The following is a 21,747-nucleotide window of genomic DNA, read 5'->3' as shown; positions in this document are numbered from 1 at the left end:
CACCAAGAAGTAAATGACAAGAATGTGAGTACACATTTTACAGCGATGAGAAAGGCACTCTATGCTCTCTAGTAAATAAAAGAAAAAACTATACTCCCTCTGTCCCGATTATTGGACATTGTTTGACTGGGCATGGAGTTTAAGAAATAAAGACTGATTTTGAAAAAACGTGCCCAGCTACCACAATCACCTTATGATTTTCGAACCTAATACCGTAAATTTGCTCTGTTCCTTCTCAAACGGGATAAAGGGTGTAGACATCCTATGCAAGACGGACTATGCATCCATAGACTAATCCATGCCAGTTAATCGAAAAGGGAATAGCTGAAAGTGCTACCTGTGAACTGTAAAAGTGTGCCTCAATTTTGATAAAAAGAAGTCAACTTCTTTTGCCCTACTCGTCCGGATCCTTACGACGTGAATTGCTTGAATTACCAGTGTGATCGGATTCCTTTGCCTTTGTACTACAATAAAGAACTTTAAGAAAGAGAACTTTGAGCCTCACATTGCACAATGATAATCTTTACTTAAGGAAATGTAAAAGAAGACACTGATTTTGATGATTTTTCACCTTGTATTCATTTATCTGTTCATTCCTATATATACACGTTATTGTAAATAAAAGGCTAAGAAAAATACTAAAAACCTATACACTTGTCTAGTTATGATTTATACAGTTGTGTAACAGAAAATATTCCTTCACATGACTAGCACGTGAAGGAAAGTTCCTACAGCTTCCTATTTTATCCAGCTGGCTAATTTACAACGGCTAGAATTTAATTTGTGAAATAGAGATCTGTGGCTGTGATTGCTCCATGTGTTTGGCATCATATTACTTTTGTCTGAAACTTTTTCTCTTTCCTTGTCTCTTTCTTTTCCATTCTTCTTCTTCTTCTTCTTCTTCGTTTGATTATTTCGATCTGTAATCATGGATGCATCATTCAAACTCAAGATGGTTGGATCTTCATTACCCCCCTCAAATTGGAGGGTAGTGAAACAACCCCCAATTTGTCTAGAAAAAATCTGTGAGATGCCCCAGAGAGGGGTTTTGTGAATATATCCGCAATCTGCTGCTTTGAAGGGACGAAGGACAAAGTAATGAGGCCGGAGACGAACTGTTGTCTTACAAAATGACAATCCAGTTCAACATGTTTCGTCCTTTCGTGAAAGATCGGGTTTTTTGCAATATGGATAGCCGCTTGGCTATCAGAGTGAACAGTCACCGTCAAGCTAGGAGGAGCGGCAAGATCTGATAGAAGCCTCACTATCCAGGTAATTTCTGCTATCACTCTACGCATTGAACGGTATTCAGCCTCCGCAGACGATAATGATACTGAAATTTGTTTCTTTGATTTCCAGGAAATGGGTGCTCCGCCAAGGGTGATGAAAAAGCCACTGACTGACTGTCGAGAGTCAGTACAAGATGCCCAGTCAGCATCGCAGAAAGCAAGTAATTCGAAAGATGAATCAGAGGAGAGGAGGATCCCTTGTCCTGGATCATTTTTCAGGTACTTCAAAACTCGAGTAGCTGCTAATAGATGTGATTCTCGTGGCTGTTGCATGTATTGACTAAGACTCATAACTGCAAAACTTAGGTCAGGTCTAGTATGAGTCAAATAGTTGAGTTTCCCACTAGGTGTCTGTATAAAGTGGGATTGGATATCAAAGGACCATCATGTGTGCATTTAGTTTGGAATAGGGGTCAAGAAGAGAGGAAACTGTGGCACCTGAACAATCAAATTCTTGTAAAAGGTCCAGAGTGAACTTTCTCTGATTTATGATGAACCCCTGTTTTTCCCTTAAGATTTCCATACCCAAGAAATAATGAATATCACCCAAATGTTTGACCTTGAAAGCTGTGTGTAAAAAATCAGTGATGTGTTGTATTTCAACAAGATTATTACCTGTAATCAAGATGTCATCCACATAGACTGCTATGATGGAGGTAAGATTGGCATTTTGCTTAAAAAATAGTGAGTAATCATTAAGAGAACTAGAATACCCTTTAAAAGCTAAAGCACCAGCCAACTTAGCATCCATTGTCTAGATGCTTGTTTTAAACCATATAATGACTTCTTCAATAAACAAACCAATTTAGGATTAGGACAGTCCATACCTGCAGGAAACTTCATGTAAACCTCTTCCTGCAGGTCCCCATGTAGAAAGGCATTGCTTACATCAAGTTAGTGTACTTGCCATCCTTTTTTCACAGCAATAGTTAAGAGACATCTGATTGTGGTCAGTTTGACCACTGAGGAAAATGTCTCAGTATAATCCACACCTTCCTGCTGGATATCCCCCCTCACTACTAACCTTGCCTTTAACTTTTCTATTGTTCCATTTGATCTATGTTTGACCTTGTAAACCCATTTACAAGGTAATGGTTTCTTGCCTGGGGGAAATTCAACAATATCCCAGGTGTGATTGACCTGGAGAGCATCTAGCTCTTCTTGCATAGCTTTGCTTCATCCTGGATGTTGAGAAGCTTGTGCAAAAGAGTGTGGTTCAGTAATAGTGGATATAGAAAAGAAAACTAGTTGGTTATGTAGTGATAGAGACCCAAAGGAAAAGGCATTAGGAGGATTGGGGTGAATGAAACAGGCAGTAGTTAGATCAGTCAAAATGACATGATTGCAAACATAGTCATCTAGATATGCTGGTTTTTGTCTAACTCTCCCTGATGTTCTAGTGATGACTTCATTGTGTGGGTTGTTAGACACAGTGGGGGTAGGAATAGAAGTTGGAGTGGAATTGGTAGCTGTGTCATCAGTCTGATGAAGTGTAGCTGTGTCATCAGACTTGTCCCTCTTCGACCGGAGACGATGAAAGAGTTTTCGGACGAAGACGTTGACATGTAACCTATTTTGGCTCGACAAAGAATTGCTAAAAGGATATGTACGGAGAAAGAGGCCAGACGTTGGTAGAGCTTTGACAATACTCTCAATTTGTCGGCAAGGTTGCGATAAAAAGAAAAATGATAAAACGGGAAGGATTGTTCAGGGCCGAAAAAAATGTTCGCATACCCACGTCGTCTCTTTCAAAATTTCCCCAGTATCGAGCTACGAGATACTGGGAAGGTGCAAGATTGTGTACTTGCTGGGGAAAGAATGATTCTCGCCCTGATGTGACCGAACTCTGCATAGAGCTTCCTACATATCTCGTCAATCACGAGAATCAGGTCAATGTAGTTCGAAAGGTGATAACTAATGGATGTTGTGGCAAATTTTGATCGTCCAATCAAAATTTTGCCCCAGTGTTGTCAGAATGGTCCTAGCAAGTGTAGGATGAATAACGGTCGTGTTATGTAACGCCCGTTTTTTTTTTTTTTTTTTTTTTTTTTTTTTTAAGCCGGTATGATGCAATGCGTTTGAAGGGTATCTGAAAGTGATAATGCAAGGCATGTGCAGTGTTTGCGAGCATTCGCAAAGCAATGATGCAATGTATGTGCAGTGCGTCTGCGAGCATACGCAGGGCATTTAAAACAAACAAATGCAGGTACGGTGCAATGCGTCTGCGAGCATACGCAGGGGCATTTGAAAACAATAAAATAATGCAGGTGCAGTACAATGCGGCTGCGAGCATATGCAGGGGCATTTGAAAACAATAAAGAAATGCAGGTGCGGTGCAATGCGGCTGCGAGCATACGCAGGGGCATTAAGAAAACAATAATAAAACAAGGCAGATGCGGTGCGATGTCTTATGCAGAAATTTTCAAAGGGCGGTGCGCGGCCCGTGCAACATATGAAAGGCGGTGCTCAGCCTTATGCAGAAATTACAAAGGGCGGTGCATGGCCCATGTAACATATGAAAGCGATGCGAAAGGCGGTGCGCAGCCCGTGCATCGTATGAAAGGCGGTGCTCAGCCTTATGCAGAAATTACAAAGGGCGGTGCATGGCCCATGTAACATATGAAAGCGATGCGAAGGGCGGTGCGCAGCCCGTGCATCGTATGAAAGGCGGTGCTCAGCCTTATGCAGAAATTACAAAGGGCGGTGCATGGCCCATGTAACATATGAAAGCGATGCGAAGGGCGGTGCGCAGCCCGTGCATCATATGAAAGGCGGTGCTCAGCCTTATGCAGAAATTACAAAGGGCGGTGCATGGCCCATGTAACATATGAAAGCGATGCGAAAGGCGGTGCGCAGCCCGTGCATCGTATGAAAGGCGGTGCTCAGCCTTATGCAGAAATTACAAAGGGCGGTGCATGGCCCATGTAACATATGAAAGCGATGCGAAGGGCGGTGCGCAGCCCCTGCATCGTATGAAAGGCGGTGCTCAGCCTTATGCAGAAATTACAAAGGGCGGTGCATGGCCTATGTAACATATGAAAGCGATGCGAAGGGCGGTGCGCAGCCCGTGCATCATATGAAAGGCGGTGCTCAGCCTTATGCAGAAATTACAAAGGGCGGTGCATGGCCCATGTAACATATGAAAGCGATGCGAAGGGCGGTGCGCAGCCCATGCATTATATGAAAGGCGGTGCTCAGCCTTATGCAGAAATTACAAAGGGCGGTGCGCGGCCCGTGCAACATATGAAAGGCGGTGCTCAGCCTTATGCAGAAATTTAAATGGGCGGTGCGCAGCCCATGCAACATGAAAGGCGGTGCTCAGCCTTATGCAGAAATTACAAAGGGCGGTGCATGGCCCATGTAACATATGAAAGGCGGTGCTCAGCCTTATGCAGAAATTTAAATGGGCGGTGCGCAGCCCATGCAACATGAAAGCGATGCAAAGGGCGGTGCGCAACCCATGCATCATATGAAAGGCGGTGCTCAGCCTTATGCAGAAATTACAAAGGGCGGTGCATGGCCCATGTAACATATGAAAGGCGGTGAGCAACCTTATGCAGAAATTTAAATGGGCGGTGCGCAGCCCATACAACATGAAAGGCGATGCTCAGCCTTATGCAGAAAATTGAAAGGGCGGTGCGCAGCCCAGGCAGCATATGAAAGGCGGTCTCAGCTTTATACAGAGATTACAAAGGGCGGTGCATGGCCCATGTAATATATGAAAGACGGTGCTCAGCCTTATGCAGAAACTTAAAAGGGCGGTGCATAGCCCATGCAACATGAAAGGCGGTGCTCAGCCTTATGCAGAAATCACAAAGGGCGGTGCATGGCCCATGTAATATATGAAAGCGATGCAAAGGGCGGTGCGCAGCCCATGCATCATATGAAAGGCGGTGCTCAGCCTTATGCAGAAATTACAAAGGGCGGTGCATGGCCCATGTAACATATGAAAGGCGGTGAGCAACCTTATGCAGAAATTTAAATGGGCGGTGCGCAGCCCATACAACATGAAAGGCGATGCTCAGCCTTATGCAGAAATTACAAAGGGCGGTGCATGGCCCATGTAATATATGAAAGGCGGTGCTCAGCCTTATGCAGAAATTACAAAGGGCGGTGCATGGCCCATGTAATATATGAAAGCGATGCAAAGGGCGGTGCGCAGCCTTATGCAGAAATTACAAAGGGCGGTGCATGGCCCATGTAATATATGAAAGCGATGCAAAGGGCGGTGCGCAGCCCATACATCATATGAAAGGCGGTGCACAGCCTTATGCAGAAATTTAAAAGGGCGGTGCATGGCCCAAGCAGTAATAAAAGGCGGTGAGCAATGCAGGTGCAATGCAATGCGGCTGCGAGCATATGCAGAGGCATTTGAAAATAATAAAGCAATGCTGGTGTGGAGGGTAACGCCTTTGCTTCGACGCGAATGAAGTGTAGAAGGTAAGGTCCTTGGGCCATGAAATGGTGCCTTTAGGCGATGAGAATGATGCCTTTAGACTATGACACCCTCGATGTCCTGTTGTGGAGCTGGACGAGCCAATGCAGTGTCCTACTGTGGGGCCGGATGAGCCCGTGCCTTTTCTCTCAAAATGTGCCATTGGTGGAATTTTTGAGGGCCCCCTCAAAAATTCTGTCCCAGTTTAAACAAACAAAAATTTGCATACTTCCAGCGGAAAGTGATGTGCACTTGCTTTTTTTTTTTTTTTTTTTTTTTAAGCTACTCAAAAATGTTCTCCCAATTTTATGCTTCAGCGGAGAAATACGAGGATCTTTCATGGTAAGACCAGATGTCGATACCTCGTAGAGTTAGTAACAACACAACAACATTGAACTATATTTACTGTGCAACGATAAAAAACAAAATTAAGAAAAAAAAATAACAAAATCACGAAAGCAAAATCCAGCAAAATTGTTTTTTTTTTAATAATAACAATGATTGATATAACATGCCCCGACTTCAGTTGGTACCAACAATTAGTATTGTGCATAAGAATTCACCATTATTTATCGTCAAACAAACCAAGATCGACTTATTGGTAATTCCTATAGCTTCAAGTGGTACCTCAGACATACCTAAGGATCGACAAGATTGGTTCATTTTGCTTCAAACAAGGATTATGAACTATACCTAGTCTCATGTTTCAAGTGCCCTCACCAGAAAGAAAGTCACTTTTCACACATATTCAGTATTTTTGAACTTTGGGACATCTAGAGAAGTACACTCAAACTCAGAAAGATGTTCAATGCTTGCAATTGTAATACCATAAGCTTGGCCGTCATGTAAGTATCCACTAATGAGAGAAACCTTAGCATAGAATCACGTAGGGCTTGTTATGGTGTTGTAATGTAGGCTTGGGAAAAGGGTAGGATATTATTTGGGTAAGAAGTGACTAATCCTTCCCTAAGCGTTGCACTATGTCTGTGCTCAGTATTTGTGTGCTCTGACACTTTGTTTTATTGTCCCTTTCTTTTGTACTTGTGCGACCTCTTTTGCAAGTTAAAGCCCTTTTTTCATTTTTTTTTTGAGTTTAGGGTTGCATGCCCGAGACTCTGTGGGGATTAAGAGAATTGACCTGGGTTGTATGCCCGAAGTCTTGATACTAATTCCGGGTTGTATGCCTGAGTGTGAAAAATAAAAAGGAATAACGGGTTGTATGTCCGAGATCCCGAATGACTGAGGTTTTTTTTTTTTTTTTTGTGTTTTTGTGGGCTCCTTCTTGCTTTGGAGGTCGTTCTTAGCCTTTGTTTTTCTGGGACGGTCGAATCATTTTTTTTTTGGAAACTTCAGCTCAGATCTCTATCCGCGATTGCACATTTTTAGTGCGCTCAGGGAGGTTGGGCCAAGAGAAAGATAGTGCATATAAGCACTCAGAAATGGTATAGGCTTATGATGTGATGGTAAAAGAAAAGGCTTTAGGCTCAAAGGGGGGATGCTAGGGATAATGTCATTTGGTAGGCTAGAAAGGCTCAAACGGGTCAAAGAAGGCCTACGATCCTTTTCTATGCTGAGTGTTACTCATAATTTCGCCTCAACAGACATTCAGGCCAAGTTCTAGATCACAATGCAATGCAATTGAACGCTATCTAAAGCTCACCACACAATGCACATGAAACAATGAGGTTGGTTTTGTTCTGATCTTACAAGCATGCAAGAGAATTTTTCAAGTGTCACATAAAGTGTGAATGAGAGGTATCAAAAGAATCTATAGTTTACCACGAAGTCAGTCCTCTCCATCATATTGATTGTTACTTATTTCATTCCTATGCACATTCCTAATTGTGTTGGTACCAACCAAGTCAAAGATATGAATCTAAAAAATATTTTTGTATTTTTTGAATAAGGGTACCGAACCCGAGAAGGGTTGCCTACGTATCTCATCTTAGATCAGAATCAGGTGCGCGTAGTTCGTTCAGATAGGATAGAAAGAGAAAAAAAATATTTTTTGTGATTTTCAAAATAAAGAATTTTTTGTGATTTTTTTTAATAATGAATACCGAACCCAAAAGGGCTGCATACGTATCTCATCAAAGAAGAGAATCAGGTGTGCGTAGTTCTTGAAGAAAGAATAGAAAGAAATAAAATATGTTTTTGTGATTTTTCAAAGTAAAGGATTTTTTTTTATTTTTTGAATAATGAATACCGAACCCAAAAGGGCTGCCTACGTATCTCATCAAAGAAGAGAATCAGGTGTGCGTAGTTCTTGCAAATAGGATAGAAATGCATGATTGAAGAAAAAACATTTTAAAAAATGCAGGGTTCAACACAAGTCAACTAAAAATAGTTAGATAAAGTGCTAAGATAGTGCAAAGCAAATAACACAATATTTATTTAAAAACAAAACATGTAACAAATAAAGAGTATGTGAAAAATGAAAAGAATGTTCGAAATAAAGGATAAAATTCAACCTAGCTAAAAACAACTGCAAAATGGAATGTACAGTAACCTAGGAATTCTAAGAGTTGATTTTCCTATGACACAAGGCTCCCGAGCGGACTACTCGAGTGAGAAGGCTACGCGATCCCCGTTACTCGGGCACCCCGCGCATACGCCAACTCTCCTAAAATTTGGATTTTACGAAAAAAAATAAAAAATCGCGGGTGCGCAAAACACACCTCGCGTGTACGTGTGATAGTGTGAGTTTTCCAGAAGTGGAGGAAATATGAACGGAATGCCAATTTATATAAACCGATAACACGTATGAATATTAATATAAAACCACAAAAAGATAGCAATTAAAGAGAAATAGTAAAAGCAATATGCATATTTTACAATAAAGTAAAAAATGAGTATGATAAATAAAACTTGCTAGTAAAAAAAGGCAATAATACAGTGTATGAAATTAAAAGCAGATATGTACGTAAACAAATAAGGGAACAAGGGAAAGTATATGCATGACGAATAAATACAGGCAAGTAAAATAAAGGAAAAATTCAAATAAAGATAACATACCTCGAATAACAAATTGAGTCCATATGGTTAGAACCTAAGTGTCCCCAGCAGAGTCGCCATGTTGTTGCACCCTATTTTTACCAAAGGCTAAACAAAACACAACTTATGAGACTCTCAAATAATTAATTATGTACAGAGTCGCCACCTAGCATTTAAGGTATACTAGGGTACCTATAAATTATTAATATATGCAGCTTAACATGGTCTACGAAAATAAGTGAGATTCTAGGTAAGGGTTCAAATTATTCCGAAGGGAAGGTGTTAGGCATCCTTCAGAATCCACAAATGTGGTTCCCGGCTGGACCAATTTAACTATTCGAGGGATGTGTAAAAAGGCTTGATTATTACTTACAAAAATTAGTAGAATTTAGACTAAAGAATAACTAATATGACTATTCACATAAATAATCGTGCAATATGTATTTTTTACATATGTGATATAATAATTACTTTTTTTTAAAAAAGGTTATGTGCAACTTAGAAACTTGGGTATGTGACAAAGGTATAAAAAGAAAATGGACATGAAATTATTTTGCACTCGAAGTGAGTTAACTAATTTAACTAGTTAAGTATGTACGCCTAATCAATTAATTATGAGAGTACATTCTAAAGCCTAAATATTGAGGCAAATCACCCTATTTATTCACTTAAGTGTGCTAAGCTATTGAATTAAAACTCTAGCGAAACATGATAACTATAAGAATATTAGCTACAAAAATAATAACTACCTAAAATTAATTTGTCTAAAACACATAAAATTTAAATCACCTAAGCAGATCATAAATAAATACAACCAACCTACACCCTAAAAAGTAAAGTTTCACTATATTTTATGCTTGCATAATTTAAGAATGTGAAAACAAATATATATATATATATAAACAAAGAATTTAAGAAGCTATTTGAACTTCTTTGAGTGCCATCTTCCAAAAAATAACTTCAGATACCTGCATGAGACTTAATAAAAAATGTTAGTAAGAGAATAAATAATTATCGGATGAATTAAAAAAATAATGAATAAACTTAAAATAAAAACCCGTCTTTGTACATGGAAGGCCTTGGAAATCGACGGAAATTTCTTCATCGGCCAAAAGTATAGCATTTCTTCAATATTAATAAACCAGCAAAAGCAAAAAAGTGTCAAAAATAGTCCCAAAAAATTCCACAGTAGTAACAGTGGCGAATGAAGTAGCAACAATGAGCAAACAATACAGTACAAGTTACTGGAAATACACACAAAATTAGTAGCCACAAACGGTGATAGCAGTGGCTCATATAAGCGAAAATAATATTTTAACGCCATGGACCATTAAGAACATAGATTCTCAGACCAGCATCTGTTCCTCCCATAGATCTCTTCTTCTTTTTTTTTTTTTTTTTTTTTTAGTAAAACATGTCTATGTGCAAAGTACCTAACAATTAAGAAAATCTAGAGCAGAAACAATAAGTGAATAAAAATGTCAAATATATAATAAAGGAGATCTAAAATGCAGAGCAAAAAAAAAAAAAAAAATAGAAAACCCAATTTAAAGAAATTCCGTTCATAGTGTGTGTGAGTGCAGAGAAAGAGATGATAGAAAAAATTTTAGAAAGAAAAAAAAACGATGGGAGCTTTTTATTGGGGGATGAACGTGACAAAAAGAAAATAAAAAAAATTTAAGAGATGGAAATTTTTGTTTTCATTCTCAGGGGAGAAGGGCGGCTGAGTGGATGTGGGGTGAAGTTTGGTTCGTGGAGATGGTGGCTCGCCGGGGTGGTGGTCGGCGGCAGTGAGGGTGATGGTCGGCGGCGGCTAGGAGAGAAATGGGGGGAAATGTTTAGGGTTCTTGTTAGGAGAGAAGAAGAGCCAAAAATCTGAAAATTAAGGTGTGTTGTGCAAATATGTGTTGGATTCCCATAAAATTAAACCCCTCCCCTTATTTTATAACGTAAAGTCCAAAAACAAATGTGGAGCCATACCCCCTTGTCCCCTTATTTCTTTTAACTAATCAAAACCTAACCTATTACCTCAAAATGTTCACTTTTTTTAAAAAAAAATGACAAGACCTTGATTTGATTGAATTTTGCTTTGCGTTTAAAAATTAATTGCTTCGATTTTCTCTGCACTGTCAGGCTGCACTAAAAAATATAATTAATTAATACAGGTATAAATAATAACGTAAGTATAAAAATATAAATATTAATGTGCAAGATATAAAAAATGTATTGCTATAAAATTAAGAAACAATTATTAATTGCACGAAAATGGTAGTATTGCGCTATACATGTGAAAAATAATAATTCTTAAAAAATGACAATAAATTGATAAGATTTCCAAAATAAGGACAATCATTAATAAATTATATAAAAAATGTTTAAAAATGTATTTCGTGCTCTTTAACGAATCAGGGCCCCCCAAAACGTTAATTTTAAGCACGTCGAGCCAAAATTAGGTGTCAACAATCAGTAGAATTGGAGTGTTGATCAATAGAACAGGATAGTGGAGTGTGTTGTAGAGTAATGGGATGATCACCAGTAGGCAGAGTAGGATAAGGGAATAAACTAGGCTGAGGTGGGTCTGAATTTGATGGAGTGGGTGATGGCATAGAAAAAATGGTAGGTGGAGAGTTCAAATTAGATGCAAATGGGAATTGTTGCTCAAAGAATTTAACATCTCTGGAGACAAAAACCCTCTTGGTGGATAAATCCATCACTTTGTACCCTTTTTGTCCTTGTGGATACCCCAAGAAAACACAAGCTACTGCCCTAGGATCAAACTTTGTTCTGTGTTGTGCTAAAGTTGAAGCATAGCACAAACAACCAAAACACCTCAAGTTATCATACCGTGGTCTATTTCCAAACAAAACCTCATATGGTGTCTTTCCTTGCAACACCCTGGAAGGAAACCTATTGATAAGATGTGTTGCAGTCAATATACACTCTCCCCAAAAGGGATTAGTTAAGTGTGACTGAAACATTAGACCCCTGGCAATTTCCAGGAGGTGTCTATGTTTTCTTTCAACTACTCCATTCTGTTGTGGGGGTCCCTACACATGATGTTTGGTGTATTATCCCTTGAGATTTGAGAAAAAAGGCTTCCTGTGTTCCTTTACCCAATTCTAGTGCATTATCAGATCTTATAACCTTCACTTTAGCATTGAATTGCCTTTCAACCATGATCAGAAAATCCTTTAAAATAGGAAAAGCATTACACTTAGAACTCAATAAGAAGGTCTAAGTTCCCCTACTAAAATCATCTACTATAGTGAGAAAGTATTTGTATCCATTGTGAGTACATGTCTTATATGGTCCCCATGTGTCAATATGAATTAGATCAAAGTTTCTTTTAGACTGGATTTGACTTAGGGGAAAGGGTAGCCTAGTCTGCCTGGCTTTAGGACACATATCACAAATATGTTGGAAATTTGAAGGAAAATTGATAAAAGGAAACTTTCTCATTACTGAATAAGGGACATGTCCCAATCTTACATGCCACAGATTTATACTAGGAACTACATTTGCTGAAACTGGAAGAAAAAATGACTTAGACTGAGGAATGGAATTGCTTCCTTCTTGATATGAAACTACACTGTCATATGAAATAGACTTAGACTTAGGACTAGGCTGCAACAAGTAGAGTCCTTCTTTTGCCTCACCAAAAGCTTGAGTGTTCCTCATTAAAGGGTCCTGTAATATGCAGCCACTAAGAGTAAATAACACATCACATCTAAATTGATTGCATAACTTATGAACTGATATTAAGTTATATTTGAAATCTGGGACATGGAGGACATTTTTTAAGGTAATTTTAGGAAGATTAGAGACACTTCCTGCATGAGTCACAATGATCCTAAAGGAATTAGGTTAAGTGATACTAATGGGAACAGGAAGGATATACAAAGAAATAAAAGATTTAGCATTAAAACACATGTGTTCTGATGCTCCCGAATCAATAATCCAGGTGGAAGTGTTAAAAACAGATAAGTAAGTGCCTGAATACTTTAGAATTGTACCAGCAATTGCTCCTGCATTGAACCCAACATTTGAACTGTTTGAACTTCCTGTTTGTCCCATCTTTACTTCTTTATTCACTTGCTGAACCAGATCTGCATATTGATCCCTGCGCATATATGGAATAGGATTGTTGTCCTTACTTATGTGTGGAATTGGATTACTGTGATGGTTGTTTGATGCCTCCCCTTTAGCAAACACTGTATCCTCCTCAGTAACTAATCCATTGGCCTTTGCTTGATAGGGTTTAACTTTTGTAAATTCAAAATCCTCAGGAAAACCATGAAGCCTGTGACAATCATTCTCTGTATGACCTGTCCTCCCACAATATGTGCAGCTCACATTTGGGTTGTATTTGTTTTTCCTAGGTTTATACTTTGAAATTTTTTTGTTGTTCCTTGGTGTGTAGTTGCCAAACCTTTGTTGTGGTTGAGTTGATGCTTTAAAATTTTGATTCCTATTTCTCTGATAATTTCTGCCTTGTGAAGTCACCATGAATGAGGCAGATTCAGTAGTGTGGTTAGTGTTGGCATATGCTTCTCTTTGATTTTCATCTTGTAAAAGCAAAGAGTATGCCAGATCCATACTGGGTAATGGGTTCATCATGAGGATATTTCCTCTTGCCTGTGTGTATATATCGTTTAACCCCATTAAACATTGTATCAATTTTTGGTCCTCTAAAGACTTCATTAGTTTGGCTTTTCCTTGACACACACATACACATGAACAGCATATGACAACATCAAGTGCATCTAGTTCATCCCATATTCTTTTCAGTTTGGTAAAATACCCTGCAATGTCATTATTTCCTTGAACAAGTCCCGATAATTCCTTTTGCAAATGATAGAGTTTGGCTCCATTTGACTTGCCAAACCTTTGCTCAAGGCTGTCCCAAAGTTCCTTTGCTGTTTTAGAACTCATTACACTATCTGCAATCTCCTTTGTTAGTGCATTTGAGATCCAACAAATGATCATATCGTTAACACAACTCCATTGTTCATATTCTTCTGATTTCATATCTGGAGCCTTACAAGCTCCATTGATGAATCCAAGTTCTCTCTTGGCTGATAAGGGTAGGAGAATAGATCTCCTCCAACCTGGATATCCTTTGCCATCAAACACATTGTTAATTAAAGCCATTCCAAGGGAATCAGAGTTATTCAGATGATAAGGGTGACTGTTATCATAAGTGATGGTTTGTCTACACTGCTTGACTGTACATTTGGTGTTGCATCAGCCATTTTGGTTTATTGGGAGGTTGAAGGTGAATGAAGATGATTTTAATGAAGGCTTCGGATCAAGCTTAAGTCTGCTCTGATACCATAAAAGAAGACACTGATTTTGATGATTTTTCACATTGTATTCATTTATCTGTTCATTCCTATATATACACGTTATTGTAAATAAAAGGCTAAGAAAAATACTAAAAACCTATACACTTGTCTAGTTATGATTTGTACAGTTGTGTAACAGAAAATATTCCTTCACATGACTAGCACGTGAAGGAAAGTTCCTAGCAGCTTCCTATTTTATCCAGCTGGCTGATTTACAACGGCTGGAATTAATTTGTGAAATAGAGATCTGTGGCTGTGATTGCTCCATGTGTTTGGCATCCAATGTCTTGATCAACATAGAAGACTTTGAAGTGGGAAACATATTACTTTTTATCGTGTTTGGCATCCAATGCCTTGGTCAACATAGAAGACTTTGAAGTGGGAAACATATTACTTTTGTCTGAAACTTTTTCTCTTTCCTTGTCTCTTTCTTTTCCATTCTTCTTCTTCTTCGTTTGATTATTTCGATCTGTAATCATGGATGCATCATTCAAACTCAAGATGGTTGGATCTTCATTAAAATGAGGGGCAGATTAGATGTTGTGCTAACCAGAAAACAGCAGACAAAAACTTGAACATAATTATAATGGGCAAAGCCAACAATGCTGATGCCTACAGCACATTAAATCAATCGAGTTTACGATAATCAGCAGTGCCGGCTCAATGGCGAGGCAACTAAGGCAATTGCCTTGGGCCCCTCAAAATTGAGGGCCCCAAAATTTATTCTTTTGTATATTATTTATTTATATGTCATAAAAATATTATTAATAAAAATATATTATATTTTTTTTAATGTGAGAGGATTTTCAGATAAATAACTCAAATTTCATAACAAACACGTATATATAAAAATGACTAATTTGATGACCATATTGATAAAAGAATTTTAAAATTGTATCATTTTTTTAGAACTGATTATTTTAATTTGAAGTGACTATTCACTTCAAATTAAATGGATAACTATTACAAATGTATTAATTATGTTGACATATACTTAATGATAAATGAATTGATATTATTAGAGTAAGCGGATTATATAAAGAAATAGTGTTTTTCTTTAAAAGAAAATTGTAAACAAGCATTTGTAAATAAAGTTACGAGGGGAGCTAGCAGATAATCCATCGAAAAATCAAGATATGTACAAAATTGTTAATGAAAAAAATTTATTTTATTAATAAACTTAAGACCCCTTATTATGGTTTGGCTTTAGGCCACTAATTTCGTTGAGCCGCCCCTAATTATCAAATACATTAAATTGGAGGAAAAAGTGGAGACATGAAGAACTGTGCAAATGAAATATGCAAACAGATAATGTTGATTCTCTAGTGTTGCGAGAGATCTTGTAAAGTCATGATTCTCTAGTGTTTCTTTGACTGTGCCTTGAAGCTTCACAGGATATGAAACAATTTTTTTCAAATGATGGACCAAATATCCAATATAATATTTGCCAAATCGATCGAGTTAATGTTGATATTAATAAGCATAATGAAAAAATACAGGAAATTTTTCAGAAGGTAGAAAATAATGACATTCTTAACCTATAGGAATATCCAAATATTATGCACAAGTGGTTGAGATTGTAGTAGAAATGTGGAATCTAAAGGGGAGAATATGACTTCTTAAACAAATGTGAGACATCTTCCTGAGATCATATTTCAGGGATTAATGTCTTGTTACTTTCTCGTACCTGATTATGGTATGTAGTTGCAGACTCAAGAAAATTCCCATAATGATGAACTGCCGCCACCTCTGTGTACGGCATGGCAGCAACACGAACTTTATCAATGTGTGGTCTTGCAGCAGTGGCAACCTGGTCAATATACGGCTTGCTGAATTTCTTAATTTCCTGTCAGAAAACATTTTTCTGTTCAGGGATGGTGGACTAACAGGTAGCACTATGCTTTTATACATGCATGTCAAGATAGGGAAAATATTAGGGATAATTACATTTTTGGACCGCCGTAAAAAATAATAGCCGGCAAATGTATAGATTTTGTATATTAAGTATAAAATACATATAATATACATTTTGCATACATATAATATACATAATCAGCCGAGGGTCTTTCGGAAACAGCCGTCCTACCTTGGTAGAAGTAAGGTCTGCGTACATTCTACCCTCCCCAGGCCCCACGTTGTGGGATTTCACTGAGTTGTTGTTGTTTGTTGTTGTATTATATTACATTACATGTTCTCTTTTTAATTTTCTCTTGTATTTGTTTGAGTTTAACTTCTATGCACTGACGATAGTGTAACAAAAATTTATACAATCAAGTCACTGTAATTAAATTTGTGCGATATGCATTAACTGATAACCTGGTAAAAAGGGTGACTGGTCTACTATCACAAGTTAACTATATTGGTGTAGAAAAGAAATTATTTCAATGTATATAACATGAATCTATTCGATTAATTCCTTATTATTCAATTACATATACTTGTTCATGTTAATGTACATGTCTTATCCCCCTTAGGTGTGAAACTTGAAACTTCAATTTGTTGTAGTTATTTTCTTGTGAAATTGAATTCCCTTTGGATCAAACAATCACCTTAGTCATTTCAGTTTTTTTTCAAGTTAACTGTTATGTGTGGTTTTGGATGATCTATATATGGTGTCTTTTTAAACCCCAGATGATAATATTTATACATTAAAAGTTCATCTTTTGTATAATGAAGATCAGAAAATTAACAATTTATTTGATTTTGCTACAGAGAACATAAAGAAAAACTTTCCTGCATCGGGCTCTAAATTAAAATGAATATTTTCTTAAATTAAATTAAGAAAAACGAAGAACCCTTTCCTTATGAAGTCATGGGGTAACCGTAGACATAAAATCTTGGGTAAGAGTTAAATGTACATTCTCAATGACTTGCAGTATATATAAAGTGTTTATACTATTAATGTGTCTTAATTTATTATAGCAGGTTATCCGTCTTTATTTTTCAAAACACTAATTCACTTATTATAAGCAGTTACATGTGCATTTAACTTTTAGATGAAATGATAGTATAAAAATTAAGTTACACAATCAATATACAGAAGCTAAACTTGCTTGGTAACCAAGAAAATGAACTCGTTTGACATGCTATCATACTCATTTCGTTGTATATGTGTCTTACTTTTTCATGTTACTAATTTCACTTACAATCACTTATTCTTACAATCACTTATCTTCGTTTACGTCGTCTTTTAAATAACCTGATAGAGTAAAAATGCTTTTACATTGTCAATGACTTGAAGTTAAATTCTTTTGCTAAACATGCTACTATATACTCCATTTTTGCAGCAAGACGAGTGAGTGGTTTGTCGAATTTTCCAGAAGAGTGCAGGATTGAAGAAGTACCCTATTAATAATCATTCAAGGGCAACACTAAATCCCTACTCTCTCAACATCACTCAAAATGCATCAATGTCCTCACGTATGGTGCAATTACCTCATGATCATCAAGGGTTCCAGTTTCCAATGGGAAGAAGTAATTACATGAGCCATGCCGAAATTCAAGAACTCAATAATAGGATTATCTTTCAAAGTGGTTCATATTGAACTTTCCAATATAACCCCAAATTGTTGAAAAAATAAACTCGTTTACATTATATTTAATTTAGTTCATGAACTAGTAGGTTAATGTATTAGGAGATACATGAATTGGTGGAAAATTCTAGATTAGTCTAGTGAGTTCTTATTCATGTATTTGAAGGATGTGAAGTGTGAAATTATTAATAATGATACATGTATGCTAGGCTAGATACATGGATGAATTCACCTATAAATAGTCATGTAATATAGCCATTTGGATAAAGTCAAGTTGAATAGAAAATCATCTTTCCTCCATTTCTCTTCTAGTGAGTTTTGAGTGTTATTTGTGTTGTCTTGCTCTCCCAAATTTCCAACATTTGGTATCAGAGCCGGTGTGTTTGAGAGACAACAAACGTTGAGAGAAAATGACTAACACCGATGGAACTCCATTCCAAGTTCCGATGCTCACTAAAGAAAATTATGGAAGTTGGTGCATCCGAATGAAGGCTTTGCTCGGAGCCTATGATATCTGGGAAATTGTGGAGAGCGGCGTTGATGAACAAGATGATGTCGCTACCACAAAGAAGAAAGACCAAAAAGCACTCACACTCATCCATCAAAGTTTGGATGAAAAGATGCCTGAGAAGGTTGCAAATGCAACCAACTCCAAGCAAGCCTGGGATATTCTTCAAACTTCATTTAAAGGTTTGGACAAGGTGAAAAAGGTTCGTCTCCAAAGCTTAAGAGGGGAATTTGAATCGTTGCAAATGAAGGAATCCGAATCAGTTTCAGATTATATTTCAAGAATCTTGGTGGTTGTCAATCAAATGAAGAGATATGGTGAAGAGTTGAATGATGATAGGGTCGTTGCACAAATATTACAATCCCTAGATTCAAAATTTAATTATATTGTTGTTGCCATTGAAGAGTCCAAGGAGTTGGACACCATGACCATAGAAGAACTCACGGGTTCTTTGCAAGCACATGAAGAAAAGTTGAAGAAACCGAAGCAAGAGTCGATTGAACAAGCTTTGCAAGAAAAACTTTCTTCGAAGGAGAAAGATGAAAGGCGTGGCTCACAACAAAGAGGTCGTGGGCGTGGAAGAGGTCGTGGTAGAGGAGGAAGAGGTGGTACTCAACCTCCAACCAAAGAAAATAGAAGTCAAGACTCCAACCAAAGAAAATAGAAGTCAAGACTCCAACCAAGGAAGAGGCCGCAGAAGAGGTAGAGGATGGAGGTCAAATCAAGGAAGGTATGACAAATCAAATATTGAATGTTATACTTGTCATAAATATGGTCATCCTGGGAATGTAAAAATACTTTGGAGGAGATAAATAATTTTGTGGAGAGCAAAAATGAAGATGAAGATGACACTTTACTCATGGCATGTAAAGAAGAAGAAAGTGTAGCAAGAAATAAATGGAACCTTGATTCCGGTGCAAGCAGCCATATTTACGGGAAGAAGCATTTATTTGCTGAGTTTGAGAAAATTAATGGTGACAACATCACTCTTGGAGACTCTTCAAAAGTTTAAATCAAAGGAAAAGGTACAATTTTAATTCGTTTGAAAGACGGAAGTCATCAATTTATCTCCAATGTCATGTATATACCGGAAATGAAAAGTAATATTCTGAGTTTGGGACAGCTTTTGGAGAAAAATTATGACATTCATTTGAAAGATAAAAAGTTGACTATGAAAGATGAAAATGGGAGATTGTTAGCCAAAGTTCCTATGGCTAAAAATAAAATGTTTGTTTTGAATCTTCAAAGTGATGTACTAAGGTGCTTATTTTCATGTGTCAAAGATTCATCTTGGCTTTGGCATATGATATTTGGCCATTTGAATTTTGATAGTCTAAGGTTGATGAAAAAGGAAAATATGGTGAAAGGGTTGCCAACCATTAACCATCCTAATCAGCTTTGCGAAGGATGTCTTTTTGGAAAGCAGTCAAGAAAAAGCTTTCCCAAAGAGTCATTGACAAGTGCACGGTGTCCTTTAGAGTTGATTCATATGGATATGAAGCCAGCTTCACTTGGTAAAAGTAATTATTTCCTTCTCTTTATTGATGATTATTCTCAAAAAACTTGGGTATATTTTTTGAAGGAAAAATCTGAGGTTTTTGAAAACTTCAAGAATTTTAAGAGCATGGTGGAGAAACAAAGTGGAAACCAAATAAAGTCACTTCGGTCCGATAATGGTGGAGAATTCACTTCAAATGAATTCAAGGTTTTTTGTGAAAAAAATGGAATACGTCATTTTTTGATCGTTCCAAGATCGCCTGAACAAAATGGCGTGGTGGAGAGGAAGAATCGGACTATTCTCAACATGGCAAGAAGTATGTTGAAGACCAAAAATATGCCAAAGGAGTTTTGGGCTGAAGCAGTTGCTTGTGCGATGTATTTATCAAATCGGCGTCACACCAAAAGTTTTTGTGGCAAAACACCGCAAGAGGCTTGGAGTGGTTTCAAACCAAAAGTTGCTCACTTGCGAGTGTTTGAAAGCATTGCTTATGCACATGTGCTGGATGAGAAGAGATCTAAGCTTAATGAAAAAAGTGAGAGGTATGTTTTCGTTGGTTATGCGCAAAGATCTACAGGTTATAAGTTATATAACCCAAGAAATGACAAGATTACCATAAGTAGGGATGTTGAAGTTGATGAAAATAGTGCTTGGGAATGGAAATCTAAAGAGCAATATTACTCTTTTAGTCCATTCCTTGATGATGAACATGATGAACCATTCCTTGATGATGAACATGATGAAGAAGTTATGGAGCAGCCTACTGCACCACCTACAACACCTCCACCGCAAGTTCAAGAAGCTGGGGAATCAAGTTCAAGCAGTGTACCTCGAAAGTCTAGAAGTCTTCGAGACTTGTATGATGCAACGGAAGAAGTAACAGAAAATTTAAGTGATTTGACTCACTTTTGTTTATTGGTGGACAACGAGCCTGTAAGTTATGAAGATGTTGCCGGTAATCCCAAATGGAGAGATGCGATGGATGAAGAAATCAGGGCAATCAAGAAGAATGACACTTGGGAGTTCGCAAAACTTCCAAAGGGAAAAAGCACCATTGGAGTCAAATGGGTTTACAAGCTAAAGAAAAATTCCAAAGGAGAAGTAGAGAGGTACAAAGCAAGATTGGTAGCAAAGGGGTACAAGCAAAAGGCCGGTCTTGATTATGATGAGGTGTTTGCACCAGCTGCTCGTTTGGAGACAATCCAATTGATTATTTCTTTGGCAGCTCAGAACCAGTGGAAAATCCATCAAATGGATGTGAAGTCGTCTTTCTTGAATGGGATTTTGGAGGAAGAAGTATACATTGATCAACCTTTGGGCTATAAGGTTGAAGGAGATGAAGATAAAGTGCTGAAATTGAAGAAGGATCTTTATGGCTTGAAACAAGCTCCACGGGCTTAGAATTGTAGAATTGACAAATACTTCCAAGCAAATGGTTTTTCAAAGTGTCCACATGAGCATGAACTTTATGTAAAAATTAATGAAGATGGTGACACATTACTTGTTTGTTTGTATGTGGATGATTTGATCTTGACAGGACATAATCCAAAGATGTTTGAAGAATTCAAGAAATCAATGACGAGAATTTGAGATGACGGACATTGGCCTAATGTCATACTATCTTGGCATTAAAGTGGAGCAGAAGAATGATGGCATCTTTATTTCTCAAGGAGAATATGCAAAGGAGATTCTCAAGAAATTTGAGATGGAAAATTGCAAGCCTGTTAGCACCCCCGTGGATTGTGGAGTTAAATTGTCCAAGAGTGAAGATGGAGAAAATATCAATCCCACATATTTCAAGAGTCTTGCTGGAAGCTTAAGGTATTTAACTTGTACGAGAGCCGATATTATTTTTGGTGTTGGACCTGTCAGTCGCTTTATAGAAACTCCAACAGCTTCTCATTTAAAAGCAGCCAAAAGAATACTCCTGTACATCAAAGGTACACTTGATTATGGAATTTTTTATTCAGCTTCCAAAGACTTCAAGCTTTTTGGCTACTGTGATAGTGATTGGGCTGGTGATGTTGATGATCGGAAAAGTACTACCGGGCTTGTTTTCCTTTTTGGAAATTCTGCATTTACATAGAAACAAGAAGCAACCAATTGTGACTTTTTCAACATGTGAAGTAGAGTATATAACAGCTT

General features: G+C 37.6%; 1 protein-coding gene across 1 annotated transcript; it reads left to right on the top strand.

Moving 5' to 3' along the window:
- The first annotated feature begins 18,006 nt into the window (after nt 1–18,006).
- On the top strand, nt 18,007–18,768 carry LOC132612223 (uncharacterized). Its single transcript, XM_060326540.1, has one exon. It carries the CDS (start codon nt 18,007–18,009, stop codon nt 18,766–18,768), a length of 762 nt encoding a protein of 253 aa, XP_060182523.1.
- The last annotated feature ends 2,979 nt before the right edge of the window (nt 18,769–21,747 follow it).

The sequence above is a fragment of the Lycium barbarum genome, chromosome 9, assembly GCF_019175385.1.
Source record: "Lycium barbarum isolate Lr01 chromosome 9, ASM1917538v2, whole genome shotgun sequence".
Classification (NCBI taxonomy): domain Eukaryota; kingdom Viridiplantae; phylum Streptophyta; class Magnoliopsida; order Solanales; family Solanaceae; genus Lycium; species Lycium barbarum.
Note: the sequence above shows the minus strand (reverse complement) of the source record. Positions and strands in the feature narration are given on the sequence as shown.